The sequence below is a fragment of the Ursus americanus genome, chromosome 9, assembly GCF_024610735.1.
Source record: "Ursus americanus isolate L20-20 chromosome 9, mUrsAme1.1.p, whole genome shotgun sequence".
NCBI lineage: Eukaryota > Metazoa > Chordata > Mammalia > Carnivora > Ursidae > Ursus > Ursus americanus.
The window spans coordinates 28,022,499-28,048,872 of NC_142135.1; the positions used below are offsets into that span (position 1 = coordinate 28,022,499).

General features: G+C 36.8%; 2 protein-coding genes across 7 annotated transcripts in view; one reads left to right on the plus strand and one right to left on the minus strand.

Annotated features, from left to right (window-relative positions):
* Positions 1-2,888: 2,888 nt before the first annotated feature.
* ENY2 (ENY2 transcription and export complex 2 subunit) lies at positions 2,889-12,337 on the minus strand. Of its 5 annotated transcripts, none has more exons than XM_087864673.1 (6): positions 12,181-12,334; positions 10,694-10,770; positions 9,365-9,517; positions 7,141-7,211; positions 5,771-5,845; positions 2,889-3,150 (listed from the first exon to the last, which is right to left on the minus strand). In XM_087864673.1, exons 1-6 carry the CDS (start codon positions 12,184-12,186, stop codon positions 3,074-3,076), a joined length of 459 nt encoding a protein of 152 aa, XP_087720799.1. In that variant the 5' UTR covers positions 12,187-12,334; the 3' UTR covers positions 2,889-3,073. The 5 variants fall into 5 exon arrangements, with proteins under 5 accessions (XP_087720799.1, XP_087720800.1, XP_045661741.1 ...); XM_087864674.1 differs by having other exon boundaries at positions 12,253-12,333; XM_045805785.2 differs by lacking the exon at positions 9,365-9,517 and having other exon boundaries at positions 12,253-12,333.
* Positions 12,338-12,424: 87 nt separating this feature from the next.
* NUDCD1 (NudC domain containing 1) overlaps positions 12,425-26,374 on the plus strand; it is a 77,372-nt gene continuing 63,422 nt past the window's right edge. Inside the window, exons 1-3 of one of the 2 annotated variants that reach the window (XM_087864671.1) lie at positions 12,425-12,764; positions 12,863-13,025; positions 24,736-24,890. In XM_087864671.1, the coding sequence (XP_087720797.1) occupies positions 24,783-24,890 (108 nt within the window). In that variant the 5' untranslated portion in view covers positions 12,425-12,764; positions 12,863-13,025; positions 24,736-24,782. The remainder of the gene's footprint in view (positions 12,765-12,862; positions 13,026-24,735; positions 24,891-26,374) is intronic. The other variant, XM_045805780.2, reaches the window with a different exon arrangement.

The following is a 26,374-nucleotide window of genomic DNA, read 5'->3' on the forward strand; positions in this document are numbered from 1 at the left end:
TATTATCAGACCTATTATGCAGCAGAGTCAGTCTTACCTGATAGTTCAGTGTCATAGATGGAACTAGAACTCAAATTGCCTGACTGCACTTGTTAGTTTTCTTGGTGGATTCATCCAATGACTTTTGTGTGGTTTCTAATGGTAATATGAAGGGTTTTATGAAGTCACTGAGTAATATGAGATATCCATTTACAATAAGGGTTAAAACACACACGCGCACGCACACACACACACACACACACACACACACTGGATCATTTCCAACATCAGCTACTGAGCAGCTGTCACAATTCTCAAGTTAGATGGAGACTTTTATCAAGTTATGAAAAGTCCCATATCCAATTACCAATCCCCAGTATCACCCAGGCCCTGGCTTGGCACTGCTCAAACAAATGATACACTCGTAACGCCAAAGCAAAGTGATTACATAAATAATTTAGTTGGATCTTCTTTAATCCTATACAAGAGAAGCTTCTAGTAATCTTAATTAGTATTTTACTCACCCAGTGCAGTTGTGTAACAGTATTCTCCTATTGAATTCCAGACATTGAGCATGGAATGGTGCAAGATCTTTAAAAAATGTATTCCTAGTTTACATAAATCAATGATGGGAGTCAAGAAGTTGGTTTATTTGAAAGATACCAATGGTTCTAGATGCAAACAAGACATTCCTAAGAAGTCAAACCTAGAGGTGGTGGGCGTAGGGTGGGCAGTTTTTGGCACTATCACTTTAAAACTATGTTCTTTCGTACTTTCAATTACTGTATTTTCAATTCAACTTTCTTTTGTTCCATTTCAAAATATTTTCTTGTTTTCATTTTCTCATTTTCCTTTTAAACTACTAAAATACCTTCATAAGCAATATTTGGTTTTTCACATACAGTACTATAAAATAAGATCTGCTGTTCTTAACATTCCTGATGTACCATTTAAGACTGTTTCCTTCTTGATAACAGAAACAGAACAATGAATGTAACTATCATTGCTTTAAGATTGTTGCTTCATAAGAGATGAAATGAAACAAAAACTCCCTTGTGTAGGTCTTGTGATTTTGTGTGTGTGTGAGAGAGAGGTCACTTTACATAATTAAGTCCAGTTAGTTCAAACATTACGCTTAAAATATAAATTCATCAGAAACATAAAATCGTATCTCTGGAACAGTAAATCAAAAATTAACACGAAGTCTTTTCTCGATACCCAATTGTATTTTTACCTTATTTTATGTTCCCATAATGCTCATTCCCTTGTCCATCCATCTACAAATACGTATCATGCAAAGTCATAAAGTCATTTCCTTCCCTCCAGGAGATGTATGCAAAGTTCAATAACCAGTGTAGTGAACACAAATTATGCACAGGTGCTTCTTGTAGAAAAGAGTGGTTGGGAATCTAAACCAGACAAAGGAATGTTGGAATGTTTTTGCAACAACTCAAGCTGAATTTTGAAGGTAAAGTAGGAATGAGAGAAGTAAAAGGGCTTTCTAGGTTTATGGACTTTTGTATTTAGGGATGAAATAACTTGATACTTTTGAGGACTCTTTAGAGTAACTAGAAGTAAATGTCAGACCTGGTTGCTGTGGTCAGGCTTGAATTTTGCACTGCAAACTAAGAGCCACTGAGAAATTTCAGATAGAATAAAATGAGGAGGCTTGACTTTTTGTTAAGGTCACTTAGGTAATAGTGTGGAAGAGTCATTGGAGGAAGCATGATACAACTATAGCAGGAAACATTAGGAGCCCGCTGCAATAATCTGTCTGAACTAAGGCAGTGGAGGGCAGAGGGGACAACGGACAACCTTGCTACAAAGTGGTCCTCCATCAGCTGCACAAGCATTGACTGGGAGCTTGTCAGAAACAAGAGAATGTTGTACCATACCTCTTACCTTCTGAATCAGTATTTTAACAAGCTCTGGTAATCTGTAGGTCTGGGAGGTACCACTCACAAGAGATAAGAAACACAGTAGGGGCAGTTACTGGAGGAAAAGAAGCACTATCCTAGCTGTGGTCAGTTTAGCTGTTTATGGAACATCCAAGAAAGCTGATCCATAGCAGTTGGGTATACGGGTCTGGAAGCTGGGTTGAAGTCTGGTTTGGAGAAACAATTTACCATTTATCAACAAGTTTGTATTTGAAGCCATGGTCCAACCCAAGTTTTCTGGGATTTGCCCAGGAAAAGTATATCATTAGTCAAGCAGAGGGCCCAGGAGGGAACACTAAGGAACACCATTATCTGAAGTCCCATACAGCAAAAGGTATCCACAAGACACAGAAGGAACTTCCAGTAGTAGGAATACACAATGTGAGTAGTGGGAAGAAAGTTCCAAGTGGCAGGATGGTCAACATTCTCATTCCAGCAGAGGTCACATAAGAACAGACAAGAGTCCATTGGATTTGGCAATCTTGATGTCAGAATAAAGCTACAGGTGGAGATTATTTCCCATTAAGTTCTTTCTTGACCTTAGTATGTGGGGATGCAATTTAAAGTTTCTGCTCTCAAAGTTCAGATGAGTAGAGTATGTGAGAGGAGCTTGGTATGGAGCCAGTTTGCAAATGTTCTCTCTTCCAATAGGATGGTAAATTCTTTGAGGAATAGGAAGGCACATAAAGATGAGTAAGACCCAGTCCCAACCCTCAGCATTTATAACAAATCAGAAATAAGACATCTGTAGTACAAGATGGGACATGTATTATAAAATAGCAGAGATTCAAAAGAGGAATACACCACATCCAGACAGTAAGAAGAGCCTGCTTACTCCGCCTCAGTTGTTAGCACAGAGATATGTACATACTTAACACTTAAACTGTATTAATTGCTGAATTTTCCTCTGAACAAATCCGGTATATTATCAATAAAGTCCCTTTTATTCCAAAATCCAAGGAAACTTCAAACTCATTCATGAGATATTTATTAAAATAACACATTTAGGGAAAAAAATCAATACAATGTATACATCATTACTGAAAACTGTATACCATCATACAAAAAAGGATTTTATTTTGGGAAGTCGATTCCTAATTTATGGCAAGTTTTATTTTCAGAAATAAAACCACAAAACAACACAATCTAATTCAATCTTAAAGGCTGGCATGCTGAGCAAGGAATGTTCTTATTCTTTGTAGGAGCTCCTTCTTTACACTGTCAGGGACCAGGGCTGAAATACAAAAATAAAAATATAAGAGTAAGAAGATTCCAATTCATATATGTCAATTTGGTATTTGATATTTTATTCAGAATTAACAATAAAATAATTTCATGAATAAGCCATACGCCTCAAAAAAGAAAGAGATAAAGGTATCTGAAAAAATAAAATATATCTGCCCATTCATTGAGTGAACTATCCAATACCTAAATGCACTAAATACACTGCACCCGGACAAGAAAAAAATAAGACACATACTCCTTCAAACTAGGAGCGCAAAAGGCCTTTCTGAAGCACAGAGGGTTATAACAAATTGATAAATCTGACTTAATGCAACAATGACAATTTAATAAGTTGGTCAAAATCACCATAAACAAAGGCAAAAGACAAAAAGTGGGAAAACACTCACAGGAATGGGCTGATCTCTCACTACATTTCTCCAAATTGATAAGAAAAATATCAGACTAATAGAAAAATGAGCAAAAGAGATGAAGAAAAGGCGAAACACAGTTCTTGAACATAAAAAGGGTGTAACTTCATAACTGAAATGTAAATTAAAACCACATTCAAACAGCATGTTTTGCCAATCATATTGGCTAAAAACCAAAGGTCAGTAATATCCTGTGTTGGCAAGATGGGAAAACTGGCTCTCTCATATTACCTGGTGGAGAACATAAATTGGTACCACACTCTCGGGAAGGTAATTTGCCAATACTGTATTGAAATAAGTGCACAGACTCTGACTCAGCAAGGATGCAAAAATTGCAACAGGAGTTACATTTGTGGTATTTTTACTTCTTCAATTTTGAACCATGTGACTATTATCTATTCAGAGTATCACATTAAAAAAAAAAAAGGCCATGCTCTTTGAAATTTTAATTAGAGCACCACTCTTAGTAATTTTGAAATACTATTAAATGTCAATAAACGAATTTTAAAAATGTCAATAAATGAATCTACACTATTTTTTCCCCTTTCTTGGCTACTAATAAATAAGGACAATAGGAAATTAACTAAAACTTCTAATGCTACTTGCTTATATCCAAAGGAAATGAAATATTTCAGATACAGTTCAGTATTTGTATAGTGAATTCCACAAATAAGTACACAAATTAAATAAGACACATACTCCTCTTTACAGATTTTTTAGTTTAAGCCTGCTAGAAATAAAAGCCAGATAATGAATTCAAGACCACTGGAAATGTGACCAGTACATATATTAAACACACTTTTAATAAAAATTACAGTGATGGGAGTATAGATCAGCTGCCTTGGAGTTGGGATAAGGTAAGACTATAAACGGATAGCTTGAGGGAGCTTTTTGTGGGGAGGAGGGTAGTGATATGAATCTGTACATGTGTATAAAATTCACAGAACTGCACACTAAGACGTGGTCAATTCTATTGTATTTTAGTTAAAAAAGGAAAATAAATACTTATCTTGACTATAAAAGACTAAGAACATAAAAGAAAAGATTTATTTTTATTTCTCTGTTCTGTATTTGCTCATTTTCTACCAGTGCCGCTCTAAGGGACTGAAATGTCTAGGATACAGTGTTGAAGGAGAAGCAAAGGAAATTTCTACCCTGTATAACCAGCTCCAAAATGTTAACAGCTTAAGCATAAATTACAGAAGGAAAATAGAAATTGGAGAAAATTATTTTAAAATGTAAATTCATGCGGGGAACAATAAATACTGTGTTTTGTTTTGTTTTTCTTTCCCTGAGACATACTTAATGAAAAAGTCATATTTTGTTTTTTAGCTGTAAACAGGCCTACGGATGGCTGGAAAGGACTCCAGGATTCTGTAGCTCTTTCCCAGCAGGTAGTTCAGAGAATTAGTATTCTCTAGTAATAATTTTCAAACTTTTTTACTTTTACACTTAAATTTTTTTTACTACTTCTGTGTGAGAAAATAGATATTAGATGGATTATCTAATTTATCTGCTTCCACTTAAAATTACCAAAAGAAACCCTTTCCCAAAATAAGTGCAAATAATGTAACCACATCTGAGCTAACAATGTAATGTAGTTCCTAACTTAATATTTATTACATATCATCAATGTTAATATAGTATTTCCTCTCTTTCCTTTGCCTTCTGTAAGGAAATGAAATGATGGTAGTGTGAATTTTAAATACAGATTACCCAGAACACGAAGTTTTAGAGCTACCAAATTCTTAATTTAGACACTTAAGAAGACACAGCTTTACTTATTTTTAAAAAGAAAAGCAGCAGAAGAGCAATGACTCTGGGGCTGGAGTACAACTTTGAATTCTTAAGTAAGTGAAATCGGGCCATATCTAATAAAATTTATAAATCCTAGATTCAGGTGACACTTGCCTCTACAAAATCCCACATTTTAAAAATTATCTGTTTTAACAACCATTATCAACTTACATTTGTATATATAAGAGTGCAAAAATATTTTATACCTCTCATTTATTACTCAAGACTAGGCTAGAGAGGCAGGTAGGCAATTATAATCTTTCCCAATGAGGAAATGCAAGTACCCAAATAATTTTGGAAAGGTGGTTTTTCTCTATAAAAAGAAAGAAAAGCTGAACCAGCAAGACAGAGAAAGGAACCACGTCTTCAGCACACCTTTCCTTTCACACAATTTGTATTCCTTACCTCTGCCTTTTGGTGTGATTTCAGCCACCAAGTCATCAACAGTAACGTGTTCTAGTCCTTTTTCTTTAATTACCTCTTATGCAAAAGCAAAAAACAAATCATATCATTTAAAATCATTATCTGTAAGAAAGATTTTCATAGAGGAAGGGTTAAGATCATGTTTTTAGAGTGCAGACTGGTCTTTAAAAAAAAAAAAGAGGACACTTCTTTTTTTCTTTTCTAATGAAGATTTAGTTCAACTTTAAACACATTAAGTATTCACCAGATCAAAATCTTAAAAGCCTATTCATCTCTCAGCTAATTAACCTGTAACTTAACAATTATTATAACACTTAGAATGAATTTGAACTATAAGGTCAAATCTAATTATGTGTAAAAAGCTGGAAACTTATAACTGTACAGATCTTATTTCACCATAATCATACCAGCTCTTGAATGTATGGAACAGGTAAAAAGCTATTATTTGAGTCTAACTTGTAATTTCATAGCCCAAAATTAAAGAATAGAACAACTCCTTTGCTCCTTTCTCTTCTCTAGGCTGGGCCAAAGGAAACAGAAGAGGGGAAGGAGTTAACATTTACTGGAACGCTATTATGTGCTGGGTGATTTATGGCATTTGATATTCATAACAATCTAATGGGCTGGGCATTTTTCCACATACAAGTGACCCAACCGAGGCTTAAGGTCTGTATGACCCCCAAAACTATGCTTTTTCTAATTTGCCACACTGCCTACTTAGGATTAGTGATATAAACACTATTATCATTAATTGTAGAAACCATTACAATATAACGGGAGTTCACTGAAAATATCCAGAATTCCAGTATACCACAGCCAAGCCAGAAGAGACTCATCCTCATGACATGTATAATCTATCTAGAGGCATCATCATCGATACCCAGCAATTTTACAAGCTTCCATTCTACATTTTAAAAAAATAAGTATAATTACCTAAGAGCTTTTATAGGTAAAGTTTTCAAAAATAACACTGTTAAAGCCAGAAGATGTAATTCCTACGGAGGCTGCCAGTCATAAAGTGTTCAATTTGTTATAAAGTTAAAACCCAGGAATAACTGATGTTTCACTCTGGGTAGGCACACTGAAAAAGGTTGGAATGCATACTTTGATGCCAGAAAAAATCTTGCCTCACTTGTTTTAAGAAAAATACAAAGAAAATTTCTAAAGATTCAGGAATTCTGCTTACCAAAAGGAGACAGGGGGAAATTACTACTAGAAGATTCAATTTTCTATCGGTTTAAAATTATGTTCGGCACTCAATAGATCTTAAAACACCATCTATTATTTTCCTAGTGAACCCCAAGCCAACAAGAACAATGAAATTAGCTTATCTTGTAAATGAAACTGATTACCTTTACAGTGTGCCTTCAACTGGTCCTTCCAGCCACATTCAATTAATTTAGCTCTCAGCAACTCTTTGAGGCTGTTGAAAAAGAAAATGTTTTCATATTAAACTCTAACAAGGTGCAATATTTTAGATAGGAATGTTTGAAGCAAAAGCTCAAATGTTCAATTAAAAATTCCCTGCCTTCTAATCTCAAAAACTTTACTTTAACTGTGACCTAATCCTGGTTTTATTACTAAATAATTCTTTGATCTTATGCAACTCATTTCAACTCTGGACTTCATTTTCATCATCAGTAAAACTAAAGGAAGTGAATAGGGTACAGTAATTCTCAAGAAACTCTACTCTCTAGCTTCTCATACACTTCCTACTTACCTCCACCAACAGGAATATTGTGGGTCTTGTACAACTTCCAAATGGAGTTAGTTGAGCTTGAAGCAGCTGCACCTCAAAATCTTCAAACTCCAAAATCTATTCTTTGACTACAGATTCTTATCCTTTAGCTCTCTTACTTCCCCAGTCATATCCCTCTCTAACCTCAAAACCTTTCCCCTCAATTTTTTTCCAATAACCTTCTAAATTATATACTAAGTATGGTATTTCATTGATTCTAAGACTGTTTTTTCCCTACATTTCAACAGTTCAGTAACTGGTATGCCTATCATAATTTAATTGGCAGTATCTTCTTTTTCCCTACTGGTAAAAAATAATAATAATAATAATAATAATAATAATGATGTGTATAGCAACTAATGGCATCAGGGGTGCAATAAAATATTTTCTTACCAATATTTTCTTATCCTTTTGCCATACCCACTCTTACAAATCCTCAATCTTCAACCTAAATCATTTCTCAGAGCTTGAACATGTCATGTCCCAAACCAAACCACTTCTCTTTCAGTATTTCTAAACATTCGCTATGTGACATTTCCATCTTGGTATTTAATTAGGTCTTTCCATCTTAATAGGGCCAAAAAACCCAACTCCTGCTTCTCTCCCACTTCAACCTATTCTCCCTGTCAGAAAGCCATTGTCCATCCTAGTTCCTCAGGCTAGAAAACTTGGCATCCTTCACTCAGCAACTCTGTTAACACTATACATATAATCCATAGGAGTGATTCCTATTGGTTCCAGTTTTAAATACATACTACAATTCAAATGTTTTTCACCATCTTTGCCATTACTCCCCTAGTCCAAGCCACCTTCTTCTCTTGACTGGACTGTTACCAAAGCCCCTAACTTGTTCCCCTGCTCCCTCCCTTATATACTTTGCTCTCCTTCCTCTGCCCAAAATGGTCTGGTGGCCTCCCAATTTACTTAAAATTCCAAATCTATGCTACAGCCTAAATAACCCTCCATGATCTTCCCCATCCCCAGCTATGCCTCTGACTATCTCTTCTTCTCCTCACCCAATTTATTCAGGCTCATGAGCTTTCATGTGGTCATCAAAATACCAGGCAAGCTTCTGTCTTGGGTCCTTGGCTCTTGGGAGTCCCCTCATTCCTTCACATCCTTTTGAGCTCTTATCAGTGAAGCCTTCTTTTTTTTTTTTTTTGTCTCAAATACACATCTCATTATTCTGTTTTATTTTTCCTCTAGAACTTATCTCCATCTACATAATACAGACTTATTGTCTGTCTTCTCTCATGTAAGCTCCATGAAAGAACAGACTTTATTGTGTTCACTACTGTATCTCCAGCACCTTAACAGGATATAGCATATGGTAGAAACTCAGTAATTTTAAGCTGCATGAATGAACAAACAAATAAACAATAATAAATAACACCCTTTCCTCATTACTGCTAATACTACCCTCTCATTTCCCCAAGGCATTGTTCTGGATGTCTTCTTCCTCATTTCTCATATTGAGGGCTGCTTTTACTTCAAAAAATGATAAGCTCTCCTTTCCATTTTTTTGCTGTTTTTCATTTTTAATCTGATATAATCTGCTAACACGTTCCTCTGTAATCTATCTCCAGACCTTCAAGTCTATCTTCCACATTGCCAGACTAATGTTCCTAAAGAGCAAATGTGATGCAGTCACTCCCCTTCTTAGGATCTTTTAATGACTCCCACCGCCCAAGGATAAAGTCAACAACGTATGTTTCTGCAAACCCATCACCCATTTTCCTGACCTTTTTTTGACACCACTCTTAGTGTAAGAAATCTGCATAGGGTTCCAAAAATGGAAATGAGACCTAGGCAAGGTTGATCATAACTGGCCTATGTACCTAAGTAAGATGGTAATCACGCCAGGTACTTTGCTGGAACTACTAGGAGAAAGGTAGTCTGAGCCAGAGGGATATGAATTCTGAACTGCTAATCTCTGCCACCTTGTGGGTAGAGTCTGCTTGAGAATAAAGCCAACACAGAGGAAAACAGAGCTGAGAAAGAAAAAGAAAGACATATTCTTGGTAACTATTTTTGAGTGCTTGGACCCAGTGGAGACTGAAGCAACTTCAAGCTCTAAACTTTGTACTTAGATGAGCTTATATATTTCACTGGTTAAACCGGTTTCTGAGTTCTATCATTTACAAATGAAAGAATTCTGACTTATACAAAATCCAATCCTCTTGTCCACTGTTAAAGCAACATCACTTTCACACTTTACCTGCTAGCTTTAATTTTGTAGCTCCTCAGAACATTATCATGTTGTAACAAATCCCTGTGACTTTGCATTCTGTTCCATCTGCCTAGAACGTCTTCTGTCCTTTATTGGCTGGAAGAATGGCTAATCCTTTTCCCAAGTTGAAGTAACTCTTTTACTATTTTGTAACTGATTACCTTAACCCCCCAGGTAGAGTTGAAAGATCCCTCCTATTCCTTATATATTTCTCTTATGCAATTTTTCACCCTGTTTCTGGAAGCCTTTCTTGATTCCTGAGTCTCTGTTTAGTACTTCCAAACCTGTTCATTCTTCAAATATTTACCTTGACCAATTATGTGCTAGGGATGATGCTGGGGATACAATGGTACTTCTACTGTCAAGGAATTTAGATTATAGTGGAGGACACAAACAAGCAAAGCCGGTGGTTATAATATAATGTGATTAAATGCTAGGCTAGAAGAAGGTATCTGGGACTTAACAGATTCCTGCAAGAGGTGATGTTTAAATTAAGACCTGAAAGATGAGCTAGAATTAAAGATCAGGGGAAGAAGAAATGTTTCAGAGAGTAGGAACAGCACATGCTGCTCTGAAGTTGAGAGTGTAGTAACTGAAACTGGTTCTACCACATTATCTCCCTGTTAAAAACTGGGTAGCATTATGTTTTTAATTGTAGTTATTTGGGTATTTTTTTATTTTCCATTAGATTATACATTCTTTGAGAGACAGTCATTCCTTGTTCATCTTTCTAGATGACTCACTTTCCTTTCAGCATGCAATATTGAACACACCTATTTTTTATAGATGTTAGGAATTGAAACTCTTGATAATCTCAATTTTCTGTAATTCCTTCCATTGACATCAGTTTTGTTCCTTGATATTTAGATTCTTACATATAGCGTAACTATAATTTAAAGATGTTAAACGTAGTTTATTAACACAATCTATTGCTTACCGTTCTCTTTCTCCAGTTTCTATCAACTTTTGGTTAATCGCTGCTCTCATCTGCGCATCTTTGTTCATCTTGCTAACCTGAACATCAACATGTATTTTCAGACACAGAACACATACAAAGCATTTTCTTCTAAGTCCTCCAGGTAAGCATCCCAACACATTTAACATTCTATCAACTGAAGGGATGATAAATTTCAACAATGTGTTAACAATGTCATTACTTTTAATATTATTTACTGCATCCCAAGAAGTCATACTGATTAACTCACTTTACAATTTTTCTTCCCCCACATACTCTTTATTAACGAGTCTTTGGATAATAATAACTACTGTAACTTTTATGCAACACTATGTGCCAAGTACTGGGTTAACACATTGATTTTTTTTAACCTCATTTAATTCCCAAAACTTATTCTTTAATGTAAGAATTAACATAATTTGTATTTTACAGTTGAGAAAACTGAGGCACCAAGATAGAAAGTGGTGAACGCAGGATTTGAACTCATGTACTTTGAGCCCAGCAGCCCCAAAACACTTTAACAGCACATCATAACTGACTGCTAATCATATCTGCACCTTAACTGCATTCAAAATTTCTGGGAAGCCATATAACCTAAATACTAATAAAAGAATAAGCACTGTTGGTGAAAAATGAAAGTTACAGATTAGGCTCTAAGTGCTTTACTTTTCAGTAGGATGTACCCAGAATTACAACAGCCAAACTAGCTCCAATCCAAGTGTGTGTCTGTGTATGCTCTTCATCAAAGCTCGCTGGTAGGATAAGGGAAAAACAAATCTCAAACTAATTCCTAACTTAGAATATTCTCAATTTTCAGTGAAAAAAAAGACAAACAAAACCAAAGTAATGCAGAAAGGAGAGGGAGGTTAGAATGTAACACTTGGAAGACTAACATTACTGCATATAATCTGTCACTAACTTGGGACCACTTTTGCTGTGTCCCATCTCGCCTATACGGAAACTCAAGCTGGCAACTGAGTTTTGAGTTGGGAAAAAAAATTCTTTTGAGTGGAACAGGAAAAAGGAAGGGCTGAGAAAGGGCTGAGAAATGTTTTCCTGTGTAGTTGGAGGCTAACATTTTCAAAATAATTCTAAGGTCTGGTCGGTACTATTCCTAGAATATTGAGCTTGATCTCGCATTGGCCCCTAAAATACGGATAGTGACCTTGGACAAGTCAATTCTTAAGGCCTCAGTTTTCTCACTGGTAAAACGAGGGCGCTAGGGGATCCCTCCCAGTACAGACATTCTTTGGGAAGATAGAATAGGGCGGAGACAGCGGGAGAGGCGGGAGGGGAGGAGCCAGAAAACAAAGCGTGGACTGGCTTCAGGCCAACTCCGGTTGCACGCCCTGTCGGAGAGCCCTACAGGCCCGCGAGCGCGGGTCGGGGAAGCTAACGAAAGACAGCACATCGAAAGGAGCCTGGGCTGGGCCCGGGTCCCGGCCCTGAGGACCACGGGCATAGCTCACCACCATCACCGCGGGCGAGGGCCGTCCCTTCCCAGCGACGAAATGACCCTTGCGCTGACGACCGTTACCTACCACACTCTTCGGCTGCCCGGACCTAGACCCTCAGTAGCTCGGGCACCTAAGCACACAGAAAGCTAAAACACGCATTTCCGGGGCGGGATCTCGCCACCCTGCCTATAAATGTTAGAATTTAACCGGCGCGGGCCGCCTCCTGGTTGCTCAGCCTTCTGGGTAACAGAGTCCAGACCATGCTGTTGGCGCGGGCGTTAAGTCTCCGAAAAACTACATAGCCCGGTATGCAACAGAGTCAACTTTCTCATGGGCACTACATTCCCCAGAAGGCATCCCTCACCGCAGTGTTTTCTGGGATGGGAACCACGCCGCCTGCGAGCCTCGGTGCTACGAGCGAAGCGCGGACCTTTCAACAAGAGCTTTATTAATTCTCACGCTACGACTCAGGAAGACTATGGAGGTGGCTGCTAATTGCTCTCTGCGCGTGAAGAGACCTCTGTTGGATCCCCGTTTCGAAGGTTACAAGCTCTCCCTCGAGCCGCTGCCCTGTTACCAGCTGGAGCTTGACGCAGGTGGGAAGCGGCGGCGTCCCCTGGCACTCTAGTCCTTTCTCCTGTCGGCTGCCAGTGGCCGGACCCTTCCCTCATTTTCTTCCTTTCTGACTTGGCAGGCCAAGCGACCGGGGCCTTCGCACGGCCCGTCGGGCTTTGGTGGACCGAGGGTGGCCGCCCTGGAGACGGACGCCCGTCCCGGAACCCAGTGGGAGTCTCTTTCGTGCGGCGCTTAGGTAGCGAGACCCTGGGCGGGCGCTGGCTCGGGCGCCGGGCTCCAAGGTTCGTCAAGCGGCACGCGGCTGCTGCCTGGGCTCGGGTCGCTGTCGGTCTCTGGCCTGGGCCCTGCTGCGGAGAAAACTCAGGACTTGTTTCGCTTTCAAGCATCCTCTCTAACCGTGTGCGCTGAAAAGCCACACCTCCTGGGATGACCCCCAGCTCCTGTTTCCTCTGGCGGAGACCCGTTTCGTAGAAGAGAAACTCCATTGCAGTTCAGAGCATTTTCAGTTACATAGGTGCTGTCAGACTAAGACATTATCATAGAGAACATCTCTAGAAAATTTTGAGGAAAAGTTGATTTAGTATCTACTCTTCTGTTTGTTTTGTGTATCTGAGGCTGGCCAAAAAATTCATTCTTGTTCTTACGAGGTAATGAATGGCATTTTCGTTAAAGAGCCCAGAGATTTGCATTTTTAATACACACCTCTACTGGTTCTGGTGCATGTTGCGAGTGGATCACACATTGAGAAATACTAATCTAGAGTTAAGGAATTTTATCAAATAAGTGTTTATTAATTGATTTATAAAATTTGGAAACATCTGTTGAGAGCCTGTTTTATGTTACAAGTTGATTATCAAGATGAATATGATACAGTCTCTAACAGAAAAGTGCAGTTGGCTACTTGGGAAGAAAAATATAAACATAATTACAGAACAGTGTGATAAGGCAGTGATTGGGTTATGTACAGAACATAATGGTAGTACTTAAGTTATCTTTCCAAACCAGCCTGGGGATCTGGGAAGGCTTCCTGGAGGAGTTGATATCTAAGTTGAGTTTTGAAGGAGAGGTAAGAGTTGACTGGGGTGAGATAAAATGAGCTTAGCTTTTCTTTTCATTCCCTTCCTTTGCTTCTTCCACCCCTTGTCAGTAATTGGTACCACTAGATTTAGTTTGTGCGTTAAAAAAACCACTCAATACCCAGTGGCTCAAAAGAGTACGCAATTGTTGCTCACAAGTCTACAAGTCAGGTAGGTGGTTCTTCTAGTAGTGGCTTGGACTCATTCCTGCATCTTTGTTCAGTTATGGATCTGCTTGGTGGCTCTGCTCATCTTGGCTGGACTTCCTCATATGTTTTGGGGTTCTCTGGCTGTAGACTGGTATAAGATTATTTCAGATGGTCTTTGCTTAGCTTTTCTCCGTGTGGTCTCTCATTTTTAGCAGGCTAACCTAGGCTTAATCCAAGAGAAAAGTAGCAGTGCACAAGAGCTTTTTCAAGCTACTGCCTGGAATTAGTTTGCTGTTGTCCTGGTGATCCAAACAAGTCATATAACAAGCCTTAAGGTCAATGTAGCAAGCTCATAGCAAAGGGCATAGATCCAGGGAGGCATAAAAAATTGGGACTATTATGCAAGTCTATATATAGTTGCTTATGTTGGTGTCATGGAATATTTCTTCTTATAGTGCGTCTATTCAGTTTGTCAGCAATACAGTAGCTCAAGATTTGACTTCTCTTTGCCTCTACCCTTCTCCAAATCACAGTTATCCCTTACCTGAACTATAGTAGTTTATTGACTAGCTTTCCCGCCATTCCATTCTCCTTCCTTCCATTCTCTGTAAAACAGTATCATCAAAGCTTTTAATTTTGTATTTATTTGATATCCTGTTTTCCTCCACTAGACTGTGAGCTCCATGAAGACAGTAATGTTTTCTTTTTGCTTACTACTCAATCCCTAGTGCTTAGCATTGTAGGTGATAAATAAGTAGAGTGGATGAAGAAAAGGAAGAGTTGTTATTGAAGCCATTCCCTTCCCGAGAAAGCATGAGCAATGGGAGAGAGTAAGTAGATTGTGTGTAGGACATGGATGCGGTCCTGTATAGCTAAAGCAAAAAATCTGGGGAAGTAGAAACGACTTAGAAAAATAGGTGAGGGCACTGTTTGCCTGGTGGACTTTATCCACACCTCTGGTGTATGTGAGTCAGTGTTTCCCCAGACATTTTCTCAGGCCCTTACAATGAAAAATAAAGCTCAGTTGTCAAAGATTTGCCAACTTTTTAATTTGCTAAGTGGAGATGTTTCTTTTTTTTTTTTTGGTTTCAAGTTTATATTTAAATTCTAGGTAGCTAGCATACAGTGTAATATTGGTTTCAGGAGTAGAATTTAGTGATTCTTCACTTAAATATAACACCCAGTGCACATCACAAGTGCCCTCCTTAATGTCCATCAACCATTTAGCCAATGCCCCGCCCACCTCCCCTCCAGCAACGCTTAGTTTGTTCTTTATAGTTAAGAGTTCCTTATGGTTTGCCTCCCTCTTTTTTCCCCCTTCCCGTATATTCATCTGTTTTGGTTTTAAATTCCACATATGAGTGAAATCATATGGTATTTGTCTTGCTATGACTGACTTGTTTTGCTTGACTTGATAACATTCTAGCGCCTAAGTAGAGCTGTTTCTTAAAAACTGATGTCCTCACCCGTTCTTTCATAAGCAAAAGGATATTTTAACATCAAAAAAGCAGGAAGCAAACTTTCCCAATAGTCCTCAAAATTGAATACATTAACTTTATCAACAACTCACTAAATTGTCCTTGTCCTCTCTTTTCACCATTGTTGGTTTGGGAGCCTGTGTTTGGGACGCGCAATTGGAGGGGGTGAGGTGCCATTTAGGGTTTTAGGTATAGAGAAGAAATAGATTTAGAGATTGAATGGCTTAATCTTACGTTCTGTGGAGGTTGAATTTGGAAGATTGGAGGAATAGAGACAGGGAGACTAGTTTGGAGGCTTTTGCAATAGTTCGTGTGAGGGGCTTGCTTTAAGAATTGCTACCTCCTCAGGAGGGTAGAGAGGTGAATTCCTTTAAAAACTGTCATTTCTAGAGATAGTGAGGTATGATTGAGGAGTTCCTCTTGGCAACGTGATTTCTTTTATGCTACCCAAGGAGTTTACAATTAATTCAGCAAAATGTTAGTGGATGGTGTGTGAAGCTGTGCATTTAGGATGTGAGAATGAAGATGTGTTCTGGTTTCAAAGAACTTGGAATACTAATTTATTTTTATTCTCTTGTTTTAAATAATGTTAGTAAATTGTTCTAAAGTTCCCTTTGCTACATAAGCAATAACTGTCAGTTTGTGTATTCCAAAGATTTAAGCAAAAAACTCCCTTTTTTATAAAACTACGATTGCTCTTTGACCGTGCAATTCCATTTCTGGGCATTTACCTTATACAGGTCTTCCTTGAATTATGATGGGGTTATGTCCAGACAAACACATCTTAAATTGAAAAATGCATTTAATACGCCTAATCTACCTAACATCACAGCTTAGCCTAGCCTATCTTAAATGTGCTCAGAATACTTGCAGTAGCCTAGAGTTGGGCAAAATCATCTGACACAAAGTCTAGTTTATAATAAAGTGTTGAATCTTATGTAATTTATTGAATACAAAGTAAAACAGACTGGTTGTGTGGGTACAGAGTGGTTGTAAGTGAATGGGTTGTTTACCTTCATGATCAGTCATGTGCCAGACTGGGAGCTGTACCTTGCTGCCATGGCCCAGCATCACCAGTAGTATCCTCCTGCATATCCCTAGCCTGGGAAAAAATCAAAATTCATAGTGCGGTTTCTACTGAATATGTATTGCTTTTGCATCATTGCACAGTCGAAAACTCCTAAGTTGAACCAGTTTAAGTTGCGGACTGACTGTACATATTTTTTTCCTAGACTCTTCATTCTGTAAATGTTTTTGTATATGTTTTCCCCCTATATTTCACCTAGCTAACTCATACTCCATTCATTCATCTTGGTTTATATGTTACTTACTCAGAGATTCCTTTCCTGACTATCTAGTTAGAATCTATACTACAGAATCTGTACAAATTAGAATCTATAGTCTGCTTTCCTACTGTACCTGGTCATAGACTTTATCATAATTTGTAGCATTTGGTGTCTGTTTTCTCTTTTAAGACGATTGGTTTTGTTATCAGTGGTTCCAGTGTCCATCTTTCCTTCTAGGACTGGAGCATGCCTGGTGAATAATAGATGCTATTATATCACACATGCACATTAAATAGGTTTACTGGGATAACTGACAATAAACTGCACATATTTAAGTGTACAGGTTGGCACGTTTTGACATATATACACCCTCATGAAGTCCTCACCATAATCAAGATGTTAAACTTAGCTATCATCCTTAAAACTTCCCGTGCCCTTTGTAACTAGCCCTTTGTTCCTCCACATATCCCCTTCAATCCCTAAGCAACTACTGCTGTGCTTTCTGTCATGATAAATTAGTTCGCATTTTCTGGAGTTTTATATACATGGAATTATACAGTATGTACTTTTTTTTTGTCTCGCTTTTACGCAGCATAATTACTTTTAGTTCATGCTTGCGTGGGACAAGGATATTGAAATCTCTTTCATTGTGGATTTTTCTCTTTTTCCTTTCAAGTCTGTCAGTTTTTGCTTCATATATTTTAAAGCTCTGTTATGGGGGTGCCTGGGTGACTCAGTTGATCAGGTATCTGCCTTCTGCTCAGGTCATGATCCCGGAGTCCTGGGATCTAGCCCCACACATCAGGCTCCCTGCTCAGCAGAGAGCCTGCTTCACCCCTCTGCCCCTCACCCTGATCATTTTCTCGCTCTCTCGCTCTCAAATAAGTAAAATCTTTAAAAAAAAAAATAAAGCTCTGTTATGTTGTATAAACACTATTGTTATATCCTCTTAATAAATTGATGCCTTTATCATTAAAAAATAACCTTTATTTTTGGTGATATTCTTTGCTCTGAAACCTGATACTAAAATAGTCACTCAAGCTTTCTTTTGCTAAATGTTACCATAGTGTGTGTATTTATTTATTTCCATCTTTTAACTTTTAACCTGTTTGTATTTTAGTATTTAACATGTATTTCTTATTGGCAGAAATAGTTGAGTCTTGCTTTTTTATTCAACCTGACAATCGCTGCCTTTTATTTAACTCGACTGTTTACATTTGATGTGATTATTGATTTTGTTAGTTTGGGTCTTTCATCTCGCTGTTGGTATTGTTTGTTCTATCTAGTCTTTGGGAAGCTGAAATTTTCCTTTTTTTTTTTTTTTTCATTTTTCCATTTCCATTTTTTAAATATTCTTTTGGATTGAGTATTTTCTTATGAAATCATTTTTATCACATTTGTTGGTTTACTAACTGTAGCTCTTTGTTATTTTACTAGTTGCTTTAGGGTTAAGGGTATACATCTTTAACTTATTACATGATACATTCAAATAATGTTATACTACTTAACTTGTAACATAAGACCCTACAATGGTATACTTCTGTTTCTTTCCTCCTGGCCTTTATGCTGTTTTATTTGTGTTTTCAAAAGATATTTTTGCCTTGTGTAGGATTTTAGGTTGATACCTTTTCTTGTTTCAATACATTTGATCCTTGAATAATGTGGATTTGAAATATGCAGGTCCACTTATACTTGGATTTTTTTCAATAAATATAGTACAGACCATAAATGTATTTTCTCTTCCTTGTGGTTATCTTAATAGCACTTTCTTTTTTTCTAGCTTATTTTATTTTAAGAACACAATATATAATATACAGAATATGTGTTAATTGACTGTGTTATTGTGAGATTTCTGGTCAACAGTAGACTATTAGTAGTTTAGTTTGTGGAGAGTCAAAAGATACAAGTGGATTTTTGAACGTGCACCAGGCAGTGCTCCTAACCCCTCTGTCATTCTAAGGTCAACTGTACTTAAAAATGTTGCCCCACTCTCTCCTTGCTTTTATTGTTTCTGATGGAAATCTGGTGTTTTCCAATCTTCATTCTTTTATACATGACATGTCTTTTTTTCTTTTTTACATTGGTTTTGAGCAGTTTGATTATGTTGTGCCTTGGTGCGGTTTTCTTCATGAGTCTTAATGCTTTGAATTTGTTGGTCTGTCTAGATCCTTGGGTTTATAGTTTTCAACTTTGGAAAGCGTTCAGCCATTATTTCTCCCCCCCCCCCCTTTTTTTTTTTTTTAGGAATCCAGTTGCCCATTTTTAGATTGCTGGCAATTGATCCCAGCTCATCAGTGCTCTTGATTTGTATGTGTTTTTCTGTTCTTTTTTTCCTTTGTTTTATTTTGGATAATTTCTATTTTTATGCCTTTACCTTCACTAGTCTTTTTCTTTTGCAATATCTAACCTGTCGTTAATCCCATTACTTGTATTTTTCATCATAGATATTCTGGTTTTCATCTTTTTTACATTTTTCATGTCTATTGTTTTGAACATATGGAATGTACTTTAATCACTTTGTGTTCTGTTCTGCTAATTATAACTTCTATGTCAGTTATGTTGAGCTATTGATTGATTATTCTCTCCATTATGGGTATGTTTTTTCCTCCTCTTTGCATGCCTAGTAATATTTGACTGGATGCTAGAAATTGTGAAATTTACGTTGTTGGCTGAAGGATAGATTTGTATTCTTATAAACTTCGTCAGCTTTATTCTGGGATGCAGTTGAGGTTATGGAAACAGATTAATTTCATTTAGTGTTTTATGATTTCTTAGGCTGGTCTGGAGCACTGCTCAGTTTAATGCTAATATTCCTCACGACTGAGACAAAAGTTTTCTGTGTACTCTACCCATTAACCCATGAATTATGTGTTTTCTCCATTCTACCTGTTGGGAACAGTCATAGTTCCCAGGCTTATGTGAGTGCCCAACACTTCCCTCTTATTCTAGAAGAGGTAGAAGAGAATGGAATAATAAACAACTGTGTGAGAATTAACCTTGGACAGGGGAAGAGAAACAGGGAAATCGACACTTGTTTTTCTTCTTATGTGTCATATAGCAAATACTTTAATGGTTTAAGGTTAAGCTTGTCAATAATTTTATAGGATAAGTATTATTAATTTTCATTACAGATGAGGAGATAGGGTTGAAAGGCTAGTAACTTAAAAAACTTCTTGACAGTGGCAAAGCTGACTCTAAAGCTCATGTTTTTTCTAATCAATGTGGTCTCTGGGCTCTTTCCTTCAGGGGAGGGAAAGTAAAAGCTGGTGAAGATTTAGGCTATAGTCAGAGTAAAGATCTGTGTAACCAGTGGATTTCTGTAGAGCTTACTGTAAAATTCATATCTGCTCTTAGGGTAGAAAATATGGGGAAGAGAGGTAGATGCCTATATTAATTTGTGCAGAAGCATTATATAAAATGGGTTAGTGGGAGCAGTGCTCCAAATTCTAGTTCTGTTATGTCCCATAAATCTTACTTCAGAACTCATAACATGGACTTGTACAGTAGTTACACCTTATCCACAGTTTTAGTTTCACTGTCTGCAGTTTCGGTTACCCATGTCAACCGCGGTGCAGAGGCAGGTGATCCTCCTCCTGATGTATTATTGACAGATCAGTAGTAGTCTAACACTACATCAAAATGCCTACATCATTCCCCTCACTTCATCTCATCACGTAGCCATTTTATTCTCTCACATCATCACCAGAAGAAGGGTGAGTACAATATTTGAGAGAGAGAGACCACATTTGTGTAACTTGTATGACAGGGCATTGCTATAATTGTTCTATTTTATTATTAGTTATTGTTAATCTTTTACTAGGCCTAATTTCTTTTTTTTTTTTTTTTTAAGATTTTATTTTTTTTATTTATTTGACAGAGAGAGAGACAGCCAGCAAGAGAGGGAACACAAGCAGGGGGAGTGGGAGAGGAAGAAGCAGGCCCATAGCGGAAGAGCCTGATGTGGGACTCGATCCCATAACGCCAGGATCACGCCCTGAGCCGAAGGCAGACGCTTAAGCGCTGTGCCACCCAGGCGCCCCATACTAGGCCTAATTTCTAAATTTAACTTTATTATTGTTATGTATGTATGTATGCACGTATAAGAAAATAAGTATATATAGGGCTTAGTATTATCTGTGGTTTCAAGCATCTTGATGCTTGAAGATCTAAGGATCTTAGGACATATCCCTTGCAGATAAGGGGGTGGGGGCTACTGTACTATTACTTTTTTTACATCTTTATACACAAATAGCAAACTCAGTGACTAGGCAAAAAGAGTTAATTCATTGGGTATGATTAGAAGATAAATGGTCTAAGAAGTGGCCTTTGTAAGTTAACATGTTAACGTTTCTACCCCTGCTTTTTTAAACTACTGTGCTCTGCTTATATAGGTATTAGAATGAGTGGTATTTAACTGGTATCAAAAGAGTTGAATATTGGCAATTTCATGTGGTTCAACATAACAGTATATTTTGAAAGGACAAGAAGCAGTCATTGTGACTGTTATTAACACCATTACAAGGATAATGTCTGTTTTATATTTACGAGTGTATGTCCAGTGCCAAGCATAATAGATGTAGTAGACATTCAATAAATAATTTGTGAATGAGAAACTATAGATTTTTGAGGTTTCATACATGTCTTATGAGAAATCTAGGTAAGATTAAGGGAGATTTCCTTCTTGTTTGATCGCTAAGTTCTTTTTAAAAGACTAAAAGAGAAGGATTTTTTAGCAAAGCTCTTTTATTTCCAGTGCAAGATAATATTAAATAATAAAATATTTACTTCTCTGGCCTCTTAGCCTTCTGTTAAAGAGGTTTCCCTTCTCCGCCATTTCCAAGATCCCAGCAGAGATTTGAGACTCCTTGCTGTCCGCCTTTCTTAGGAGGCTGTAGGAAAGAGCGCTGCCAGTGATTAAGTTTGTTACATTGTGAACACTGCTTTTTCCTTTGAGTTGTTCTGCCTCTCCTTTTATAAACTCAAGATGGTTGACATGAAAAATGCAATGATAACTTTTTCTTTCTCATTTGAGGCCAGAGATACAGCTTTTTCTATACACTAACAAGCTTTTACAAATTATTAAGTATGTAATATACACTATGCTCATTTCTGTGTCCTAATAACTTAGTAAATTATCTTGTCCAAATGCAATAACAGAAGACTTAGACTATATTATAGTCACCTAATAATGGTTTTCCAGAACCTTATGTTCACAGATGAGATACTGTAATAAGGCAGAGGGCTAAGAAGTCTCCGGCTTGTTTGGGATTGCTCAGGGTCTTTGGCAGAAATATGAGGAAAATGTATTTGTCATATCATTCTCTAGTATTATTACTTTGGGCCATTATGTTACCATGCATATTTCTTGCAGTATTGAGTTTTATCCACACTGTGGTGCTAGAAAACCAAGAATTGATTGTTTCCCTCCTAATCAGTGGAATATGTATTTCTAAGTGTTCTTTATAAATACTTCCTTGAATTATAAATAGCAGTTTCCTCAGCCTTCATCAGATCCATAATAATGTTATGATTTTACCCCTGAGATGCCTCCAAACTTCAGTCAGTCATGCTTTACCAAGATGACTGCAATAGATTTCTAATGGATCTTCCTGGTGTTAACCATAAAAATAAAACAGCCAAGTTATTTTATCAACAGTGGGTTTATTTGGGAATATTAAAGAATTGCAATTCGGGACATGCAAGCTACAGCAAAACCATAGCAAACCATTTTATGGAGAAGGAGGAGGAAGTTGGGAGGGGTTGGTTTGAATGAAAGTCCACTGAAAAACAAGGGTACAGGTAATGTTGATTTCTCATTAACTGAGTTGCAGGGGTGGTGCCATTTCTTGTAGGAGATGCAGTATACATTTTTTCCCTGTTGGGGCCTGTAATTGATGATTCTTTCCTGTTGAATACTCTTCTGTTGGGGTCTATAATTAACAATACTTCCTGTAATTGATGTTGAATGGGGGGGTCCCCCCTGCTAGCCTCTCCACTGTGTTTTTAGTGAAGTTTCCTTTTAATATTTACACTGGATTTTACCTTGCTTTGCTTCGGTCTGTTTTACATATTGTAGTTATAAGTAATCTTTTATAAATTCAAATCTGAATTTACTGTCCTGCTTAAAAACGTAAATGAATTACATTAACTTTATTGATAAAGACAAGGCCTCTCATGATCCAACTCCTGCCCACTTCTCTAGCTTTGTTCATCTGTAGCCTTTTCTTGTACAGATCTCCACAGTGCTTTGTATTTCAGCTGGTTTGGCCTTCTTTTGGTTCTTTGAGCACAAGTTTTTCCTCCTACTTTGCCTGCTTTTCCTTCTGCCTCTGTATGTGTGCGTGTGTGTGTGTGGGGGGGGGTAAATTTCTTCAATCGTTACCTTTATCCTTTCTAGCTTGGCTCAGATTTCTGAAAGCTTTCATCAGTTCTCTACTCCATATAGATCAGTGCCCAGTGTTACTTGTTCTCATGGTACCTGTTAATTTTTTCCCCCAACATTTATTACAATTTCATTATATATTTAGTTATGTGATTATTTGACTAATGTCCATTTCCTCACTGAATCGTAAGTGCTAAGAAGGTAAATTCTGTGCTTTTTGCTCATCATTGTGTCAATGGTGCCTATTAAAATATTGCTGAATAAATCAGTGAATGAATATAAGTCAGCCAGGACTCAAGGCAGGTAATAGAAGTAGGAACCAATGAACCATTATGGGGAAAAAAATTAATGGCAATTAGAATACAGTAAGTTGAGTTTTCTGTTGTTTTTATTTTTTAATTTTTTATTTACAGTAGTTGAGTTTTATATTAAGGTAAGGTATTGGCCCAGCATTGTTTACTTACATATTTCCTGTCAGAGCAGAAATGAATTCTAAGTCATGGGCAGCCCTGAGCTATAAGGGTTCCTATCTGTGTATGAGGGAAGAGAGAGGGGAAGCAGAGATCACATTTAATAGATTAAAATTATGGAATTAGGTGCACCTAAGTGGCTCATTCAGTTAAGTGTCTGCGTTTGGCTCAGGTCATGATCCCAGGGTCTTGGGATTGAGCCCCAAATTGGGCTCTTTGCTGTGAAGGGAGCCTGCTTCTCCCTCTCCTTTTGCCTGCTGCTCTGCCTACTTGTGTGTGTGCTCGTGCTCTCTTTCTCTGTCAAATAAATAAATAAAATCTTTTTAAAAAATTATGGAAGTAGCTAAGAGAGTAGATCTTAAAAGTTCTCATCACACACACAAAAAAAAATACCATGTGAGGTGGTGGATGTGTTCAGCAACTTACTGTGGTAATCATTTCACAGTGTGTTCATATATCAAGTCATTATGTTGTACACCTTAAACTTATACAATGTTATATGCCAATTACATCATAATAAACGTGGAAAAAAGTAAAAATAAAATATGGAAATCGCTAGTGCCCTAGTGGAAAACACTGCTCTTTAATTAGGAAATCTTGTTTCTCTTCCAGGTAGACTATTTTGTTCTATACCCTTGGGAAAGATGTGGTAAAACATTGGAGAAATCACCATTTATGCTTAATTTATTTCCTTAATTGTATAATGAAATAATAAAAACATTCTCTTTATTTCTTAATGTGTTAAAAAAGGAGTGAGATATAATAGAGGTAAAAGCATTTTAAAAACTATAAAAATTCTCTATAAAATAGACTTACAATTTGCACAAACGACAGGAGATCTTCAATTTTAGGATTTCCCTGTTCTTATTCATAATTACAAGGAAGAGGTACCCAAAAGAAAAGAAGGTAGTGGCATGAAAAGCCCTGTCTCTCTCATGGCTACTGTCAGGGAATCATTCAGTTTTACTTACTGTTTATCCTCTATACACAGTGCCTAGAAATTATTTTAGAATGAATAATAGAGTGAATTTGTCCCAAAGTCCTTTGTAATTAGCATTCTGTGATTTCTTCACCTTGTAAGCATTCTGAGGATAGAAATAACCTGAGACAAAAATCTGTGATATTTATGTTTATTTTTCTTACATTTCAGCTGTGGCAGAAGTAAAACTTCGAGATGACCAATATACATTGGAACACATGCATGCTTTTGGAATGTATAATTACCTACACTGTGATTCATGGTATCAAGACAGTGTCTACTACATTGATAACCTTGGAAGAGTTATGAATTTAACAGTGATGCTGGTAAGAAAAATATCTGTAATATTAGGATTTTCCAATAAATTTGATTCTTAATTTTCACTTTTAATTTAATGTCCAGGGAATTGAGGTACACATATCTTTAATATATGGAATCGTTCCTATCATTAATCTATACAAGGCTCTATTCTGTTTAATATAGTTTTAATTTTTTCCTTTGTTCCTGTTACACTTAAGTTATATTTCCCCTCCACTCCCACCAATGAGCAACTACTCTAATGTGTTTTATAGATCAGTATTGATGTAACTGTTCATGTTTGCTTTTTCTAGTGTGAAGTGTTAACCCTGACTATGATGGTGGATTTGTCTGTTTTTCCTTTTAATTCTTGCTTTTTGTATTTTTAACTGTGTTAATTGGAGTACAAACATTTTGTCTGCTATGGATTTGTCCTTTTAGCATTGTGAAATGCCCCTCTTTATCTCTAGACTCTGGGGATGATTTTTGTCTTGAAATCTTCTGATAATAATACAGTTGTGCTGGCTTTTTTTTATTAGTGATATTCATCTTTTTCTATCCTTTTTCTTTCAGTTTATCAGTGTTGTTGTTTACAGTCTGATGCCTTAGACCACTCAGCCATCCTGACATGACAGTGTTGTTATTTTTAAAGTATGTCTCTTGTAAAGAGCATGTAGTTGGGTCTTGTTTTGTATCTAGCATGACAATCTGTCCTTTAATTAAAGGGCTTAGTACATTTATATTTAATGTAATTACTGATATGGTTGGGTTTATGTTACCATTTTGCTATCTTTTCAGTTTGTCCCATCTGTTCTTTGTTTCTTTATCTCAGTTCCTACCTGTTTTGGGATTAAGCAAATTTTCTTAAAATTCCATTTAATTTTCTCTTTTGGCTTTTATCTAAACCTGTTTGTGTTATTATTTTTTAAATGATTAATGTAGAGTTTATAGTATTCATCCTTAACTTATAGTCTTCCTCTAATTAATATTATTTTACTATAAAAACTTTACAATAATATATTATCCCTTTTATTTCTCTTATACTCTTCAAGCTATTTTTGTTCTATATTTTACTTCATATGTTATAAACTCCACAATAGATTATTAGTGTATTTGCTTTAAACAGTCAGTAGAATAATAGCTTCTTGACTACTCCCTGCTCCTTCTAGCACCGTTCTACATTGCATCAACAGAATCATCAATCTGATTTTTTTTAAGATTTCACATATAAGTGAGATCATATGGTATTTGTCTTTCTCTGACTTATTTCACTTAGCATAATGCCCTCAAAGTGCATCCATGTTGTTGCAAATGGCAGGATTTCATTCCTTTTTATGGCTAAATGAAATATTCTATATATATGAAAAACATTTTCTTTATCCATTCGTATATTGATGGACACTTAGGTGTTTTTTTGTTTTACTATTTTGGCTATTGTAAATAATACTGCAGTGAACATAGGGATACATATATTTTTTTGAGTTAGTGTTTTTATTTTCTTTGGATAAATACC

What these genes read in the sequence shown, in the direction of transcription:
- ENY2 (XM_087864673.1), bottom strand. An exon ending in GTGATTACCATCTTACTTAG is followed by an intron (nt 7,212 to 9,364) that starts GTACATAGGCCA and finishes CTTTTTCAACAG; the next exon opens with CCTCAAAGAGTTGCTGAGAG. An exon ending in AATCACACCAAAAGGCAGAG is followed by an intron (nt 3,151 to 5,770) that starts GTAAGGAATACA and finishes TTTGTATTTCAG; the next exon opens with CCCTGGTCCCTGACAGTGTA.